General features: G+C 42.4%; 1 protein-coding gene across 1 annotated transcript; it reads right to left on the bottom strand.

Moving 5' to 3' along the window:
• Positions 1 to 2416: 2416 nt before the first annotated feature.
• Positions 2417 to 18019, bottom strand: ppm1na (protein phosphatase, Mg2+/Mn2+ dependent, 1Na (putative); the record flags this gene model as incomplete). Its single annotated transcript, XM_079515057.1, has 6 exons — positions 2417 to 2829; positions 7577 to 7640; positions 7780 to 7894; positions 8550 to 8667; positions 12755 to 13326; positions 17614 to 18019. 6 exons carry the CDS (start codon positions 18017 to 18019, stop codon positions 2785 to 2787), a joined length of 1320 nt encoding a protein of 439 aa, XP_079371183.1. The 3' UTR covers positions 2417 to 2784.
• Positions 18020 to 18489: the final 470 nt, after the last annotated feature.

Raw genomic sequence — 18489 nt, 5'->3', positions numbered from 1 at the left:
CCTACTAAATCAACCCCCTCTCTGAGCCAGATTCTTGGCTCTCATTTGGAACATCTTCACAGGCTGTGAGCCACTTGGCTCAATCCTCCTGGACGTTCTGGTGGCTCACGCTGTGTCATTAATGAATGACTCACGGCTTTGACAGTGAGCCGATCTATTGAGGATTAATGCCCAGAGCCGTTTAATAGACATGAGCCCTAGCTTGTCTTGTACAGTACGAACTAGCCTTTAGCCCGCAATGGCTCGACCTCAAATACCTTTGCCTTTGAGTGAGATCTCTCTAAATGTGACTAAATTTGACTGAGGGACTGCCATTGGATTCTTTTGAATTTTCGTTTTCTTCATGTCATATGAAAGCAGGGAATCATAGCTTCAAATTGACATATTGGTTGTTCAGTTTGGCCCACCAGTTTTGGAGATATGGCTCATAGAGTTATGTCTTGCAGAAAACAGCGAGTTGAGAAAACAGGCTTGAAAGGTTCACTTCTGTGGTCTCTAACATTACACCTAGCTACATGTTTAAGCATTTATTTCATATTTACATGTTGATTTCAGCTCTGACACTTATTTCAGACATGCTCTAGTATGTGAAGAGTCTGCCTGTGCTATAAACTCATTTTGGAAAAAAATAACTAAAAAAAGTTTTTCTCCTCTGGTGAAAAGCTGTAATTTGCGCGATGGCAGTCCCTCAGTCAAATCTGGTCACAAATGGTGGTCATGCATTTGGGTCATTGTACTGTATTATTATTATCAGGATACATGGAGGAAAAACACATTGTTACCTCTCAGTTTATGTCCATGTTCAACCATGACGGGGAACGCCTACATTTGTAGACGATTCTACAAATGTCTTCTAAATCCTGACAGTTTTCTGAAAAACCTGTTTCTATGTCAATAGAATTGACATAGAAACAATTCCGATAAACATTTTCATGTCAAGGACCCCCAAAAATATTAAAAAAAATAGCAGATATACGAGCTTGTAGATCTGCTATTTTTCAATAGCTAAAGCATGACATAATACTAGTTAAAACACCAAAAGGGGTTCCCGTTCTGAATGGTATTTTTTAAACGCATGCACAGAAATGACTCACCTGAAAATGTGCAGCAGTTCCTCTTTACAGTCTATTTCCTTTCCTCTCAAGTCCTTCTATATTACTTTCCTCCCGTGTCCACTTTCCACATTCACTACATGTATTCTGATGTCATCTCTAGAGATGGTTATTTGAAGTATCTTTGCTTCTTCTTAGTGGTTGGGAGGATTGAGAGGGTGAGGAAGGACATGCCGTCCCATGACCGCTTTGCTGGATCAATTAATACTGAGGTGCCGAGTCTCACCCCAGCCTGGCAATTCACATTCTACAAGACCCATGACCCCCCACTGGACAAGTGAGCCTGTTTTCGAGGCCTTGGCAAGGCTACAGTACAAACAAATCTCATTCATTATTGTCACTTTTAATGCCGTCGACAGTACAGGAGCATCGAGGAATTATGCATGTTTGTAGATTTTCTTCTATCAAATTTGAATGTCCCGATCCCAAAAAAAGGTCTCACAGTTTTTTGATATGTCACTGTAGTGTACTAGTGTACACTTTGTACAAAATTAAGTCCTGCTATGTATTGTACAGTTACAATTGTTAGAATAATATTTCCAACTCTCAATTTGATTTCTTTACTATATTTCAGTTTTTTTTGCATAATGCAAACATGTCACCCAATGATACATGTTTAGAAACTAGCAGAAACTACCATAAATACAAAGTCAACAAATATACCATAGTCATTAATTACATTTCCATGTCAGAAAGGGTAAAAGTATTGTAGTTTATACAGAGATCATCTTCTGTCACAAAAACAAAAACATCAAAATAGTCCACAAGGTTGCACAAGCCTGCAGAGACATGGCATCAGCCAGGGCTCAGTGCAGTTCAACATCACACCTCCTCTCTAAACGGGATGTTTAATGAGGTATGCGTGTACACAATTCTAAGTTCTCTACCTCCCTCCCGCTCTGGTCTATCTTCATGGCATACGTTCTGCTTGCATAACATGCCACTGCTATCTAAATCCCTTTGGTTCCATCACAGGACTGTGCAAACTATAATTATTTACTGTCAGATACTGTGTTCCATTGTTAGTCTTTCTGGGGTGATGCACGTGTGATGTACATGTGGCGCTAGTCATAACTTAACTTTACACCATAACTTTCTTTTCTTCTTTTTCTGTAGGACTGTGATGCCATTTTGTCTCATCATCTATTGATATCGATCTACCCAGGCACTGTAAGGTTAGTGAAAACACTTCTAATTTTCTGTCAGTTCTCACTGAGTTCTCACTGAGTTCTCACTGCATACCTTTTAAGAAACCAAAGTGCTCATTACAGTTGTCGTGCAAGAAAATATTACACAAAGAATAATTACCAGGCGAAATGCCACCCCAACTCTACCGTTTTATTTTTCTTCTCCATCAATAGCTATAGTTTCTCAGTTGAGTTGAGTCCCTTTTGCTCAATATGGTAGTTTAATTTGGTTTCCATGGCAATGACTTTAGGTAGAATTGGAGTCGTACAGATGAAAGAGTTATGACAACTCTGTTCACATCATGGGGCCAGTCCAATGGCGGCTCTTCTGCGTAGACTTCTATTGGCGAAGAGTATAGTGACAAAGGTCTGAACCGGAAGTTTACGGAATGCACTGGAGTCTATGGGCTTTAGAGTGACAAACGAGTTACATGGACCACGTGAACCGGGCTGTTTTCTGCCCCCTCATTGGCAGAACTCTCCTTTCAATGGCTCTGGGTAGAAGAATCCTCTTCAGATGCTCCAGTGTCCTGAAATGCCACAGTCATACATTTAATGCCAATTCATAATTCGTTGTACGTTGACTATAGCGACCTACAAGCTCACAACCCATTGCGGATGTGGCGCTTTGTGAGCTTGTAGGTCTGCTATTTTCGGCATGCGACACTGTAGTGTGACAGTGAGGGCGAGAAGTGACCTCGCCCTAAAGGGCGAAGTCCTGTGCACGCATCCGCCTGGGTGACAGCAGCCTGCTGGGTGAGCGCTGGCGCTTTGGAATGGGAGGTCAAATCAACATATCCGCCTGGGTGACAGCAGCCTGCTGGGTGAGCGCTGGCGCTTTGGCATGGGGGGTCAGATCAAAATATGGAATGTCAGAACAGATCAGTTCCATATATGGAGATCTAAGGGTGGCAGTGGGGGCAGTGTCTTGAGTGTACAGGGTTTGATGAGGGCCCAGGTAGGGCCGGGCCTTAATTTTCGGGCCTGTTGAGAACACTAGTTTTTTCCGGCTGCCGAGCCGCAGCTGCACTAATAACTTTGGGGCAGGCCCGTCTAGAGTTTAAATGGACAGGTATCAGTCAAAAGGGAGACATCGAAGAGGAAGGATGGATGGGGAAGGATCAACATATGGAATGTCAGAACAGGTCAGCTCCATATATGGAGATCAAAAGGTTTGAGGTCATATGTACAATAGAGTTGCTGGCCAATATTGATGACATCAGGGATCTCCATATATGGGCTTAATATTGATGACATCAGGGATCTCCATCCCTGATGATGTCACGTGATGTCACGTGATGTCACGAGGCATGACCATAATATGGTCATGCCTGGGGGTGACTAACTAACTAACTGATGGGAAATGCACGTTTTCATAGTAAATAGTAATTTCCTTTTCTGGAGAGACGATTTGGTGATAATAGCAGATCTACAAGCTCACAAAGCGTTGCAAGATAGGCTATTTGAGTGAAAACAGGAAGGGGCCTAGTATAGAGCTGTGGGGGACCACAGTCAATTATAATCAGTGTTGTGACTAACTACTGTTAGTTACTTTACGTAACGCAACTACTTTTTGTGGTAACTATTACGGTAACTAGTTACCCTTTCCCATTCAGTAACGCCATTATAGTTACTGTGTTTTCAATAGCTAGTTATTAGTTACCCACGTTACGTAATGTGATCCAAAAGAACCGTCTCCTCCTCCTGCCAGTGCGGAGGAGGAGTGTAAACTGACATGGTGGAGTCTGTCATGTAAACTGACAGGGTGGAGTCTGTCATGTAAACTGACAGGGTGGAGTCTGTCATGTAAACTGACATGGTGGAGTCTGTCATGTAAACTGACATGGTGGAGTCTGTCATGTAAACTGACAGGGTGGAGTCTGTCATTTAAACTGACATGGTGGAGTCTGTCATGTAAACTGACAGGGTGGAGTCTGTCATGTAAACTGACATGGTGGAGTCTGTCATGTAAACTGACATGGTGGAGTCTGTCATGTAAACTGACAGGGTGGAGTCTGTCATGTAAACTGACATGGTGGAGTCTGTCATGTAAACTGACATGGTGGAGTCTGTCATGTAAACTGACAGGGTGCGCTGAGTGCGCTCCCAGAGTGAAACACATTCCACATGAGAAAGAGAAGGTGGCTTTCACAGGGCATGACGTCAACATAACGATGATGATTGGCGTGAATCTCGTTTGCGTCTGAGCATACAGTAGGCATGGGCATGGCTGAGGCATGGTAACGACGCCCCGCCTGCCTGTGATTGACTGTCCGTCTTGACTGCCCGTCTTGACTGTCCTCCGAGACGCGAGGTATTACTCCATGGTGAGAAGAGAATGACAGCTTGGCACACGCGACAGAATGCAGCCTTGTAACTAACTTGTACGTTTTATTTTTGTAGGCCAATCACAGGCCGGCGGGGCGTTACCATACGTATGCTTGGACGCAAACGAGATTCACGCTGATGATTGGTCAACATATAGGGTAACATTCCAGGGTAAGCCAATCAGACACAGAGTTGGGCGGGTCTTGCACCTTAAGGTGGAACGCCTCTATAAGTCCATGGCAAGCCTTAAGGTGTAAAGTCTGGTGGCGCACGGTTAGGAACACACACACACACACACACACACACACACACACACACACACACACACACACACACACACACACACACACACACACACAAATGTAAACTGTGTATATATTTTGTGTTGTATTGTTCTGTGATTTTGGATATTTGGATTCTGGCTAGTGTTCTTTTCCTGTTTTTTCCTCTGTATTGGCAAGTAGAGCTTTTAAAATCAAACCACAACTGGAGCAGTGACATTAGGGAATAGTTGTTCCTTGAAAACAATGGGCAGTATTATGCGTGTCTTAAGTACCAGGTCTTATGACTTAACTTAAGACCTGGAGGCGTGGTCAATGCTGTTTGGCCACTCAGAATAGCCAAATGGCATTGATCACGCATCCAGGTCTTAACTTAAGTAATAAGACCTGGTACATAAGACACGCATAATACTGCCCAATGTGTCTGAATCTTATATATATTTTATATCTTTCTCCTTTTTTATAAAGTAAAGTAACTAGTAACTAGTTACTTTTATAATTTAGTAACTAGTAATTAGTAATTAGTAATTAGTTACTTTTTCACACTAGTAATTTATAACTATAATTAATTACTTTTTAAAAGTAACTTGAACAACACTCATTATAATATAACCGTATAATATAATCGTTAAAGGACCAAATCAGCTCATCATTCATAGCTTCACCATATATAATTCACAAGTATTGCCCATTTTCCCATTATTGGGTCTGTATACTAGGCCCGCTCAATTTTACCCTCCACAAGTTCAACAAATCTCTTTGCCAGAAATATCTTATCGACAGCAAGCTCTCAACCCGTCGCAGCAAGAGGCACTGTGAATGTTTGCCTCCAGAATATAGTCCGCTTGCCAGAATTTGGACCCGGACATGTTGAGTAAAGTAGCCTTGCCAAGCCATGAGGCCCATAGGGCAGGAGCCTATCTCCTGTTTCTGTAGCGTGAGGCAGCTTGATGTACAAGTACACCCTCTGGACATGACGCTAGTATGTCGCAGGGACTTACCCCCAATCCAACCCTTGATGCTGAGTGTCAAGCAGGGAGGCACTGGGTCCCATTTTTAGAGTCTTTGGTATGACCCGGCCAGGGATTGAACCCCGACCTCCCAGTCTCAGGGCGGACACTCTAACCACAAGGCCACTGAGCTGGTGGACATGTTGAGTACCCTATGGTTTTATGTTAGAAATGTTGAGTATGGGTCCCCAGCATTTAGAAACTATACCGGGTGCTAACTTGCATATGTTGGGCAATTTTCATAATTAGCATAATAAGCTGGGGTACCATTAACATCCAATATAAGGCAACATTTTCAAAATGTAATAAGTAGCATGTGACGGGTCAAACTAGGGGTTTTCCATGATTCTGAATCCATTGAAAGCATTATTTTTGCACAAAAAAAATCACTCCTTGGGCTAAATTTGGCCATAGCCACTTGCCACTTTTTCCCTTCTGGCCCCAAAACTGTGGAATGCACTCCCCGTTGCAATCAGAACTGCAGCATCACTCCCAATCTTCCGCCGTAGTCTGAAGACCCACCTTTTCAGACTCCATCATGGCCCATAGCACTTATCCTACCCCCTTAGATAGCACTTTTTAGACTTAGATAGCATTTGAAACAGACTTATAGCATGTCATGTAGACAGCACAATAATTGCTTTGTATGTAGTCATAGCACTTCATAGTACATATGTCATTATATAGATATGTTCTAGTTACGTTCTTAGCTTCCGCATGTTTCATGATAAATGCATTTTATATATGTGATGTATTCCCATGCTTTTGTTCTTGCCTAATGTAAATCGCTCTGGATTAAGAGCGTCTGCTAAATGCCTAAATTGTAAATTGTAATTGTGCCCAAATGTGCTATTTGTGATGATGGCTATGGCCGTTTTTAGAGTGTTTTTTTGTGAAAAACGAATGCTTGCAATGGATTCAGAATCATGGAAAACCCCTAGTTTCACCCGTCACATGCTACTTAAAGCATAATGAAAATGTTGCCTTATATTGAATGTTATTATGCTTATTAAGAAAATTGCCCAACATATGCAAGTTAGCATCTGGCCGTTTCTACATGCTGGGGACCCATATTCAACATTTCTATAAAACTTTAGGGTACTCAAAATGTCCGGGTTCACAATGGGGCTCTATGGGCTGGCAAGCGGACTAATAGGTTCTAATAGGACTAATAGGACTAATAGAGTGTCGCAGTCCCGCCCCCTACCATGGACCAGGAAATGATTCTCCGTTCATTTTCCTCATAGACATTTCAGAAAGTATTTATTTAAAGACGTTTACGCCGCGGACAAAGCCAACTCGAGTCGTGACAAATCATGACAACAAACACTTTTTTGGGCCGAATAAATAATTAGAAAGAAGAAAAAAACAGCAGGTTACAACACTTTTTTGTTGTTTTTCTTCTTTGTAATTATTTGTTTGGTCCAAAATATTGTTTGTGTTGTCATGAGTTGTCACGACTCGAGTTGGCTTTGTCCGCGGCGTAACCGTCTTTAAATAAATACTTTTTGAAATGTCTATGGGAAAAATGCATTGGGATTAATTTCCTGGTCCATGGTAGGGGGAGGGACTGCGACGCTCTATAGGACTATAGGATTATAGGATTCTTGTTCTGGGGAAGAAAATCATATACATGCAGTGAATTCTATGCGGTTTACCATCAGCTCTTGAGCTCTGGGAGACACGGCATATTTCTGATATGCAGCGATGATACAGTCCCGCCTGCAAACAGAGAAACAGAGGCAGGTACTAATCAGTAGAATTTGTTTAGATTTTTAGAGCAACATGTGACATTAATTAACTATAGTTGTACAAAGTCTACTAGACTACAAATCCCTTTCGCAGGCGTTTCAGGCCTCACTTGCTAGTAATGCCGCCCCCTGGTGGCAATCCTGGTATTTCCTCTGAGGTCAGGTATTTAATCACATACAGCAGGTCGGGTTCTTCGTCTCTAGACTTCAGCACCTGGGCAATCTCTGTGGGGAGACAAATGGTGAACACAACAACGCAATGAATCAGAGAGATGGCATTGACCTCTCCTCTACTAATTACTCTGGGTTTGTCAGACTCCATGCCTAGGTTGACGAGAGCACAGAAACAACTCTTCTCATATGGTCTGATTACAGCAAAAAAACTAATTTTGACGCACTGGAAAAAGGAGGAGGCTCCTGCATTTAAGCATTGGCTAAATGAAATGACTAGTACGCTTCATCTTGAGAGAATAAGGTATTTCCTGAGAAACAGGGAGAAACAATTTGATAAGGTTTGGCTGCCCCTTGTCCATTACTTGAGTAGAAACAATTCATAGACAGGATACCACTGATGTGGTTGACTGTACGACATTTTCTTTCAGATGTTTTCCATTTTTCAAATTCCTATTTTATTCTATAGTATGCGGTGTCACTGAACAGTATGGGTGGGAGGGTTGAGGGTTTTCTTTCTCTTTTTTTTGTCCATATCACAATGTTTAATCTACAACAATTTATAATCTGTTCTCAATAAAAACCTATTTGACAAAAAAAAAGATGGCATTGACCTCAAGGCTTAGTAGTCTTACAGGGCTGTTGTGTAGTTAATTTAACTGTCATGTTACTGCAATGGTTTAATTTACTCTTCAGTAGCAATTTTCACCTTCCACTTTGAGCTCAATCCGTTGTTCTAACTCGGCCTCTCGCTGCAGTGCCTCCTGTGACACCTGGGGGGCGCCAGGGAAACGTACAATGATCATACTCATGTTGTCCACACTTCCCTATGGGGGAGGAAATAGAGACAAGATGTCAGACTTATTATTAGAGTTCTTATGCTGATGACATACATACAGTATACAGAGGAAGGGCAGACAAATCAACACATTATATTAATGTAAATGGCTTGCTGGTGATGGTCTCATGCAGATATACAGTGATGCACCTAAATGAGTTGAAGATGTCACAGTATTAAGGTGATAATCGATTTAATTATGGTTTTGCCAGTTCACAATAGAATGATGGCTTGATGATAGATTGCAGAACTATTGATGAACAACTATTGATATAACAATATTGGATAGTACATGTCTTTCATTCATAGGGCTATCGTACAGATTTTGCGGCATGCAGGAAAACTAAAATATTTGAGACCCACTTGTCACAAAGTCTGCACATACATACTTCCAAAATCCTGAGTGTTGATTTGATTCAGAGAGGATCAAGATGGGGCCCTTTACAGGGACACTTTTACACACTCAATTACGACTCATTAGACAGTGGGTAATGCCTGTCCATCTGACACACACACACACACACACACACACACACACACACACACACACACACACGGGATAATCCAAGTCAGCTACAGTACGGTACATAGCCCTACACCTATAAATAGTGCAGACTATGCTGGTGCAGTCTTAAGACATGCTATGTTGGTACTGAGTGGACCCAACGTAAGAAGACCTGCAGGAAAAACAAATCCACTTACATAACATTGAAGTAACTAACATGTAAGTTAACCCAGGAGTCTCCACAGTTAAATATTATGCATGGTCTAATTAACCTGGCTAATAAGCCAGACTAATATCACACAACACTAATCCGCCGGCAGGCAATGTTTTTTTGCCAACTGCTGATTCGGTCTGGCTTATTAGCCAGGCTATGGTCTAATGCCCCTCTCTTCTCTTGACATGAATCTATAGCCATTCATAATTCCATTAATTTGTTGCTGCTAAATCCATTGAACTTATTTCTGAATAATGGAACGATTTGGAGTCTGCTATAAGGCCACAGAGTCATGAGAATACAGCCTCGTTTAATAATATTTAATTTAATTTTATTTAATTTAATTTAATTTAATTTAATTTAATTTAATTTAATTTAATTTAATTTAATTTAATTTAATTTTATTTTATTTTATTTAATTTAATTTAATTTAATTTAATTTAATTTAATTTAATTTAATTTAATTTTATTTAATTTAATTTAATTTTATTTTATTTTATTTTATTTTATTTTATTTTATTTTATTTTATTTTATTTTATTTTATTTTATTTTATTTTATTTTATTTTATTTTATTTTATTTTATTTTATTTTATTTTATTTTATTTTATTTTATTTTATTTTATTTTATTTTATTTTATTTTATTTTATTTTATTTTATTTTATTTTATTTTATTTTATTTTATTTTATTTTTTATTTTATTTTATTTTATTTTATTTTATTTAAGCAAGCATAATGGCTTCTATTTCAGCATGCTAACTGTCCTGGAAGAGAAAGGCTGTAATTTCTATTAGCTTGGAATCCAAATTGATGATGTCACTGGTAGGCAGGTTTCTGAACTGTCCACAGCCCTGTACTGAGACAGAATGAGTAGACAGAAATTATGGACTATCTGGATTGCCATGGAATTTAAATTGATCTCATAATGTAATTGACCTATAGCTAAGCCCCTCCTAAAACTGCTATGGTCCAATCACAGCTAAGCATAACATGGGTTAGACAAACCTCTCCACCAATAGTTTTCATATTATGATAAAACATTGTTTTAAAAAATAAATGTCACACACATATCTTTCCAGTGCATATGGCAGGCCTTGTTGACGGATTTGGAAGAGATTTTGAAGGTCTGGTTCCAAAAATGAACCAGTATTTAATTTGTAAAATCCATGATATTTACATTGGAATGAATGAACCCGGCTGGAAAGTGTCCAAGAGGGAGTGTCTTAAGTGGTAGAGGGCGGGGCTTTGCTAAAGGTGAATTGGCACATTTGGCAGCTTGCCATGACGTCTGCATAGCTTGTACATGCCACAGAGTTATTTGGTTCATGCCCACAAGCGGTAGTTTCACGTTGCCAGACTGTTGCCTCTCGCAATTTTCAAATGCTTCCATCATACAGTCTGGAGCGACGAAAGAGCTGTCATGAGTAAAATATAAATGCTTCCATCATATAGTCTGGATATAGTCATGCGTAACCTATAAAGCGGAAGTGGAGCCTCCTCGCCACTTCCGTTTCGTCTTTACAGTCGCGCACATTTATCCTAATGTAAATAGAAATCATCTAATCATGTATAGCTTGTTGCTTAGCAGAAATGGAAATAAAATAAATACATGTTTAAAATATATTTTCGTGAACGGAAATGGCAGCTTATCCTTACTCATATAATATTTTTGGAGGTGTATATAGTTCCAGATTCTATATAGCATTCGGAGATTGTGGAATAGTTGTCTGGCTACGCGAGACTACACAAGCGGTGACCCCCATGACTTGGTTTATTGCGCCACCCTCAGGTCAAACTTTGCAGCGTATCGATCGATTGTTCATTCAGTTGGACATTTGATCTGTTGTAGCCCCCCCCCCCCCCCCCCCCCCCTTGCAGGATTTGTTGCAGGATTTGTTCGCTTCTTGCTTAGCCATGTGTGGCTGCCAGTGTTTTTTTTGTCGACTAAAACTAAGACGAATAATGTTCGTCGACTACCTTTTTCCACTGACTAAATGGAAACTACATGAAAACTAAGCTATGGTGACTAAAACTAAGACTAAATATACTGACGATTTCGTCACCTGTAGATTTGGGCGACTAAAATCTTATGATATTTAGTCGACTAAAACTAGACTAACACTAAAACATTCCAGGTGACTAAAACTAAATAAACTGTTCAAGAGACCGACTAAAACTAAAATAAAAAATTGCTGCCAAAAACAGCACTGCATGGTGGCTGCTATTGCTGTAGCTTTTCCCCCATGTTCCTCCTTAGCCAATGTTAGACAGTTATAATCTAGTTTGTTGAATAACAGTTGAATAACAGTTATTCAACTTTTGTTGAATAACAGGCTCAAGCGTGATTATAACTCAAAATCATAGTTCATTGCTAGATTAAACCTCTAGCAATGAAGCGAAATGGAAATACCCTGCTAATGGGGCTTTAAAATGGGGCTAATGGGGCTTTAAAATTAAGCCCCGTTAGCAGCCCCACAACTAGTTATAAAAGCCCGGCTTTACTACTAGTTGTGTTGTTTATGAGTCTGGAAATGTTCCATTGACGCGGAACGAAAGTCATAGTAAAAAGTGTGAAGTCAGGGGAGATCTTATCATCGTACATCATCATACATCATTCCGGCCAATCAAAATGTGCGTCCTCACCTTCGTTTGTGTTACGCAATGTTTGTGTTTACACGAACACTCAAAGTTGTCCATTCATTGTCAACAGCATTTAATGTTTGTGTTGGACAAAGTTTGTGTTAGCACATACACTAAAAGCTGGACGAAAATATTTGTGTAAAAGGTGTGTAAACTAATATGAATAGAGTCCCCCATGTGTTCTTGTAAACATAGACCCCCCCCATAAGGAATCTCTACAACAAATACTACATCAATGGAATAGAATGGCCTCTTATCAGTGTCATATATTGTCTGAACAGTGTCATGGCCCCAATGTCTATGTACCTAGATCACTCGATGCCCACAATCGGACGCTGCGTTCGTGATTCGAGGCATTTTGTTCAAAACGGAGTAGGCCTACTCCTGCAAACTTTGGAAGCCAATCTTAACCATTCAGGATGGAATATGACAAATCGGAAAAACCTGTTTTGTTTAAATAATGACTATTGAGATATTACCCATTTGTGCGCAATGTTTACTTTGGACAAAATCTGTACGAGTAGGAGTAATATCAAGAAATATGTAATATAAAATATAGCAAAAATCGACCTCCTGGTGACGCTGTAACAAACCGATCTGAAAAATGCATCCAGCGATCTGCCAAACAGATTAGCTGCTCACAGACAGACGGATGGACAAATGGACAGGGACACACACGTGGACAGACAGACAGTCCTGCATGTGCTGACCTCTCACCTTATAGAGGCAGAGGTCAATGACCTGTGCGCAGATCTCTTTCAGGTCGTCGCAGATCAGCATGCGGCTGCGCACAAACGCACACAGGTCCTCGTTGCTGATGGCGTCCCACACGCCGTCGCACGCCACGATCAGGAACTCGTCCTCCGCGTTCCTCTCCCGCTCGTACACCTCCGGCTCCGGGGACACCAGCTGCTCCGTCTGGCACCTCCAGTCCACCTCCTTGAAGTCAAAGTCCCCCAGGGACCTGGACACCGCCAGGGAGCCGTTGACCCTCTGCAGGGTCACCTGGCCGCCGGCGTTCTGGATGCGCTCCTTCTCCCGGGGGTTGTAGGGCTTGTGGTCCTCCGTGTAGAAGACCACCTGGCCTTTGCGGCAGAGGAAGGTGCGGGAATCTCCGCAGTTGATGAAGTAGATGTAGCGGGGCGAAATCAGGACCGCCGTCGCCGTAGAGCCACTGCGTTCCCAGCCCTCGGTGCGTGTGAGCTCGTGCATATGGCGGTCGATGTTCAGAAACGCCTCGTTGATGCCTTCCTTCAGCTCCTCTGGGTCCTCCTCCACTTTCACAGCACCTGCACACAGTCAAATACTCATGAACCTTAGTAGTGACCCTGGCCTATTCCATAGAGTATATAAAAGGATATAGACTGATCTGGCGTGAAGCTCCGCCCCCCCGCTATTCATGTCAGTGGAAGTTGCTCAGTGGCGTTTTGAAGCACCCGGAAGAGCCTTCTACTTCCGCCTTTTTTTCGATTTGGGCACCAAAATTTCGTGCCCAAAATGCGGAAGTGCAAACGCGCTCCATGTTAAAGCCCAGCTGCACGGGGTTTCCCAATCATACTTCCACGGGTCCGCCTGCAGTCCCTCCTCTTACCACTAGGGCCCAGTGCTTCAACGTTGGATAGCCTCACTGGCCCCTTGCCCTATTCTGGCCGGGGCAAGTATTCAGCGAAAATAGCAGATGCACAACTTCGCAAGTAACGCAAAGCAATGTGTACAACGCCTGTTGTACATTGGCTATATTCTGTGAAGAGATTTGATGTAGAGAGGGGGAAAAAGTCACTGCCCACCCCTGTTGTTTTGCGGAGGATGTGTAGACAACCATGTTTGTTTGTTTGTTGGGTGCCACTGCTGCGACCACCCCCACAGATTATTAATAATAATAATAATAATAATAATAATGAAGCTTTATTTATGTAGCACCTTTCGAAGCGAAGTTACAAAGTGCTCCACAGAGAGTAAAAACAATCCACATCATAGAAAACAATATGTAATGGTAAACAACAATAAGTAATGATACAGGATAAAACAAGCAAGCAATATGGAGAAAGATACAATAGGTTAAAACAATTAAGGGATGAAAGCAGCTTTATATAAAAATGAGTTTTCAGGAGGGATTTGAAGCGGGGGATGGACTCTGCGAGCCTGGTCTCCAGAGGGAGGGCATTCCGGAGGGTCTGAAAAGCAAAGGCCCGTTTTTAGCATGGATGTTGGGATTTCGAGGAGCCCTTTATCTGAGGACCTCAGAGTACGCTGTGGGACATTATGGCTTGAGTAAGTCGGAGATGTAAGATAGGGCCAGACCAGAGATGACCTTAAAAGTTATTAAAGGACCACTTCACCACTTTTCAATCACAATCTTCATGTAATAGGTCCTCACTAATAATCATGAAAAAATGGCGCAATCTTTTTTCTACTTTGTCTGTGTCTCATAGGAGGGCTGTGAGCAGTTCAGAAACCGTCCACCAGTGACATCATCGATGGGGAATACAAGCTAATAGAAACTGCAGGCTTTCTAGTCCTGAAAAGTTGCAATGCGAAAATGGAAGCCATCGTTCTCACGATAATGAAAATCTAAACATTTTTGTAAAAAAATCTTGTTTAAAAATAAATCTGCCTAATGATGATGTCACTGGAGGACGGTTTCTAAACTGCCCACGGTTTCTAAACTGTGAGGACCTATTATATGAAGATAGGTTGAAAAGTGGTGAAGTGGTCCTTAAAATCAAGGTGAGATTACATCTTTATGTGTGTATATAAAAATAAATTAGTGTTTTTAGCCACAGGGCAACCAGACAATATTATTGTCAGTTTATTTTATGTTTCTTGACTTTTGATGTCGTGTGGGTCTATGGGTGTCATCATGTCATGTGGGTCTCCTTTTCCCTTTGAAAACAAAACGAGAGCCTCTTCTCCGTCTCTCTGGCCGCTGGCGGAGGAAGGAGAGAACCTGGCAACAGAGAGAACCTGGCAACAGAACAGAGCCCTCCAGGTGTCCCTGATCCGTGTCCACGCGTACAGTTACAGAGTTTCCAAAAAAAAGGCTAATAAAATGAACAGCTTGAATTAATTTGGGCAAATTTGAAAAACAAGGCTTGCCCGGGGTTTGAATAATAGATGCTAATGATCAATGCCGTGTGCAAGTTGAGATCAATTCACCCTTTATCAGCCTTCTGATTGGTCCCTGACTGACTAACCAGCAGGCTCTTTCTGCCTTGTTCCGCCCTGGTTCCACCTTGTTTATGTTGAATTTTTGGGAAAAACTAAAAACAAACATGATATGCCCTGCAGTCACCATGCTGCGCCTGTGATGTTCCTTTTTACTGACACCAAGTTTAAAATAAGAATTTAGTGCACAGAATATCAATATGAAGCAACTGAAAAACACGTTATTTCAATGGTAGTGGATGGAGAGAGGATTTTTGTCCATCCACGAAACTGCAACCAATGGGTGCGAAGAGGGGCACAACCACGGGCGGGACTTGACAAAGGGTGAATTGCTCAAGCCAGTGAGGAGGAAAATGTGGAACAGAGCGTGTGACTTTCCTAAAATGTTATGTCGGATTATTATATAGGTTCCCACTAATAGCTAACTCCCTTTCCTAAGTAATACGTGGATTCTTGACATCTGTTTAAGGCAGTGGTTCCCAAACGTTTTCATGTCAAGGACCCCCAAAATGATACTCATTAGCCCCGTGGAGCCCCGTTTGAAAATACATGCCAAGGACCCCCATAAGAGAAGATCTTTACAGCTCTAGGGCCCCCGGTTTGACCTGAATTATAGGCTACGGTCCCCTATTTTAATGGCATTTCTATCTCTGGGACCCTAATACATATTGTAAAATCAAAGTTAATTTAACTCAGAGTGTACATCTGTACACTCTCTGAGTTACAGACCCATAAGGGTCCATTTGGTTCCTAACTATCATTTACCTGGGGACCCCCTGGAACTTCCTCAAGGACCCCTGGGGGTCCCCGGACCCCACTTAGCTCAGCAGAGATGTCAATAGCCTGGATCCTAAGCCTTTTCACCCTCACTGTGATGCCTGCTTTAAATGGGGAATGTTCCATGTTACCCATGGTCCTTGTCCCAACACTAATGCATTGTAAATGGGAAGGTGTTTTTAAGGTGTTCCTATATTGTAGCTTTCCAATTGTAGATAATCAGAACAATAATAGTCTTCCCTTCAACTTGTATCTAGAACAAGCTGTTTCTCTCTCTACTCTGCCCTGCAGGGCCTTATAATCCACTGCTGTCAAGTACTTTGTGTTCACCAGACTAGATTAGACTGAAGTAACTCTGGAAATAGTCTTACCCGATGACCTGCCCATTAAACTCACACACTCATCTCCTTAGGGAAGCAACAAGTGCTAATTACATCATGACCACACTCTCAATGAACAGACTTTAACTTGAACGTGGCGTCGTCGGAAAGGTGTGCGTTAATTGGAAACGTACCTAGATAGAACGCTATGAACTTGACAAGTTGATTATCATTCAAATAACGAAGTAAATGCGAAGAGAACAGTTATGAAGGCTTAACGTACAATTTACATTGTTCGACCAGGGTGAATTCAGGGTGTTATAGTCACCGTGGGCGGAGCCTGTATTCAGGATGTTATCGTAATATGTATTCACGATGTTTACTGTGACCCAGTGTTGTTTTTGGCAGCTACATTTCTATTCTATTCATTTAGTCATCTGAAATGTTTCAGTGTACTTTTAGGCGACCAAAATATATTTTGGCGGGCCTTGATGCCGTCGTGATGACACACTTTACACTACAAACAATTGTGAGCTTGTAGATCTGCTATTTTCAGCATGCAAGTGTAAAATGACTTGTACTGGATCTCTTGTCCACTAGTCTTAATTGTCAATATCTTTAGTCTTAGTTTTAGTCACCATGGCTTAGTTTTCATTTGGTTTCCATTTAGTTTTTGTCAGTGACAAAAGGTAGTTGACGGAAATTTTTTGTCATAGTATTAGTCTACAAAATTAACACTACTGTGTGACTGACCAGTATTATTTTTGAAAAATCATGAAAATGTGGCGCAAATTTGGAATATATATTCTTTCAGAGCGAACAGTTTTTAACTCTAATCTTTGCTTCTGGGGCCGGGGGTCCCTGGAACAACATATTTTCAGATGGGGGTCGGTGTCAAATTACATATAATTTTTGGGCCTCCTTGAAATGAAATAGTTTGAGCACCACTGACATAGAAACATAGGTTTTTCAGAAAACTGTCATGATTTAGGAGACATTTTCGTAGAATCGAGCTCAGGTCTAAATGGGTTCAGGGTGTTTACTGTGACCAGTACGTACCTGTGTTCAGGACGTTCTAGTAACTGTGACCCCTATGTGTTCAGGGTGTGTACTGTGACCAGTACCTGTGTTCAGGACGTTATAGTAACTGTGACCCCTATGTGTTCAGGGTGTGTACTGTGACCAGTACGTACCTGTGTTCAGGACGTTATAGTAACTGTGACCCCTATGTGTTCAGGGTGTTTACTGTGACCAGTACCTGTGTTCAGGACGTTCTAGTAACTGTGACCCCTGGGTGTTTACCAGTATACGTACCCGTGTTCAGGATGTAATCCAGCAGGTATCTGGAGCAGTACTGTGCCACCGTGTTGCCGGCGTGTCCGTCGAAGACGGCGAAGTAGCTCCACTCGGACAGCTCCCCTCTGAGCCGCGGCATGCAGCTGTGCGCGTCCTCCATCTGGGCCCTCCACCCTTGCATGCCCGTCACGGCGTAGCTCACGCCCGTGCGGGAGCCCCCCTCCGCCGTGTGCTTCTCCAGCACGGGCCGGTCCAGGTAGGGGCTGGGCATGGAGTCCTCGTCCCAGTCCTCCTCGTCGCCGCTCTCCCTCTCGCGGATCCCGCCCCCCTTGAAGAAGAACGTGAGCCTCTTCTCCGTCTCCCGCGCCAGCTGGCGCAGGAAGGTGGGCACCTCCACATTGCTGGCCCGCCTGGCCCGCCTCATGGCCCCGCGGAGTGTGCGCCCGAGCTTCTTGCCCGACCTGGCCGCGGCGTGCCTCCGCCTGGTGGTGACTCGCCTCCGGCCTTTATTCGTCCTCCGCAGGAGGTCCAGCGCAACAGGTCTGCGCCGTTACTGCAAAAGGTGGGGGGGGGGGGGGGGGGGGGGGGGGGTGAGAACCGAGTTGAGAAATCAAGACTTGTGGGTTTTATGGAAAATTGGGTCGGTCCACTTCTAGAAAGTAGTCAAATTCATCTTCAAATTCGTCTTCCTCGAGTGTTCGGAGGATCTAAAAATCCATCTACGGTATTGGCATGTATTAGATGTCTTCTCTTCTCTTCTCTTCTTCAGGGTGTGTAGACGATCTGTCCCTCGCCTGTCCTCATGTTGCGCTGCTGGTGCTTCTATTGGTCCATCTATTTCTGTTGATCTGTCCCTCCTCTAACCCCTCCCAAGCTCATTGTCTCTCTCTCTCT

The sequence above is a fragment of the Electrona antarctica genome (genome assembly GCF_951216825.1).
Source record: "Electrona antarctica genome assembly, chromosome: 11".
Taxonomy (NCBI): Eukaryota; Metazoa; Chordata; class Actinopteri; order Myctophiformes; family Myctophidae; genus Electrona; species Electrona antarctica.
The sequence above is the reverse complement of the archived record's forward strand: the minus strand, read 5'-3'. Positions and strand labels throughout refer to the sequence as shown.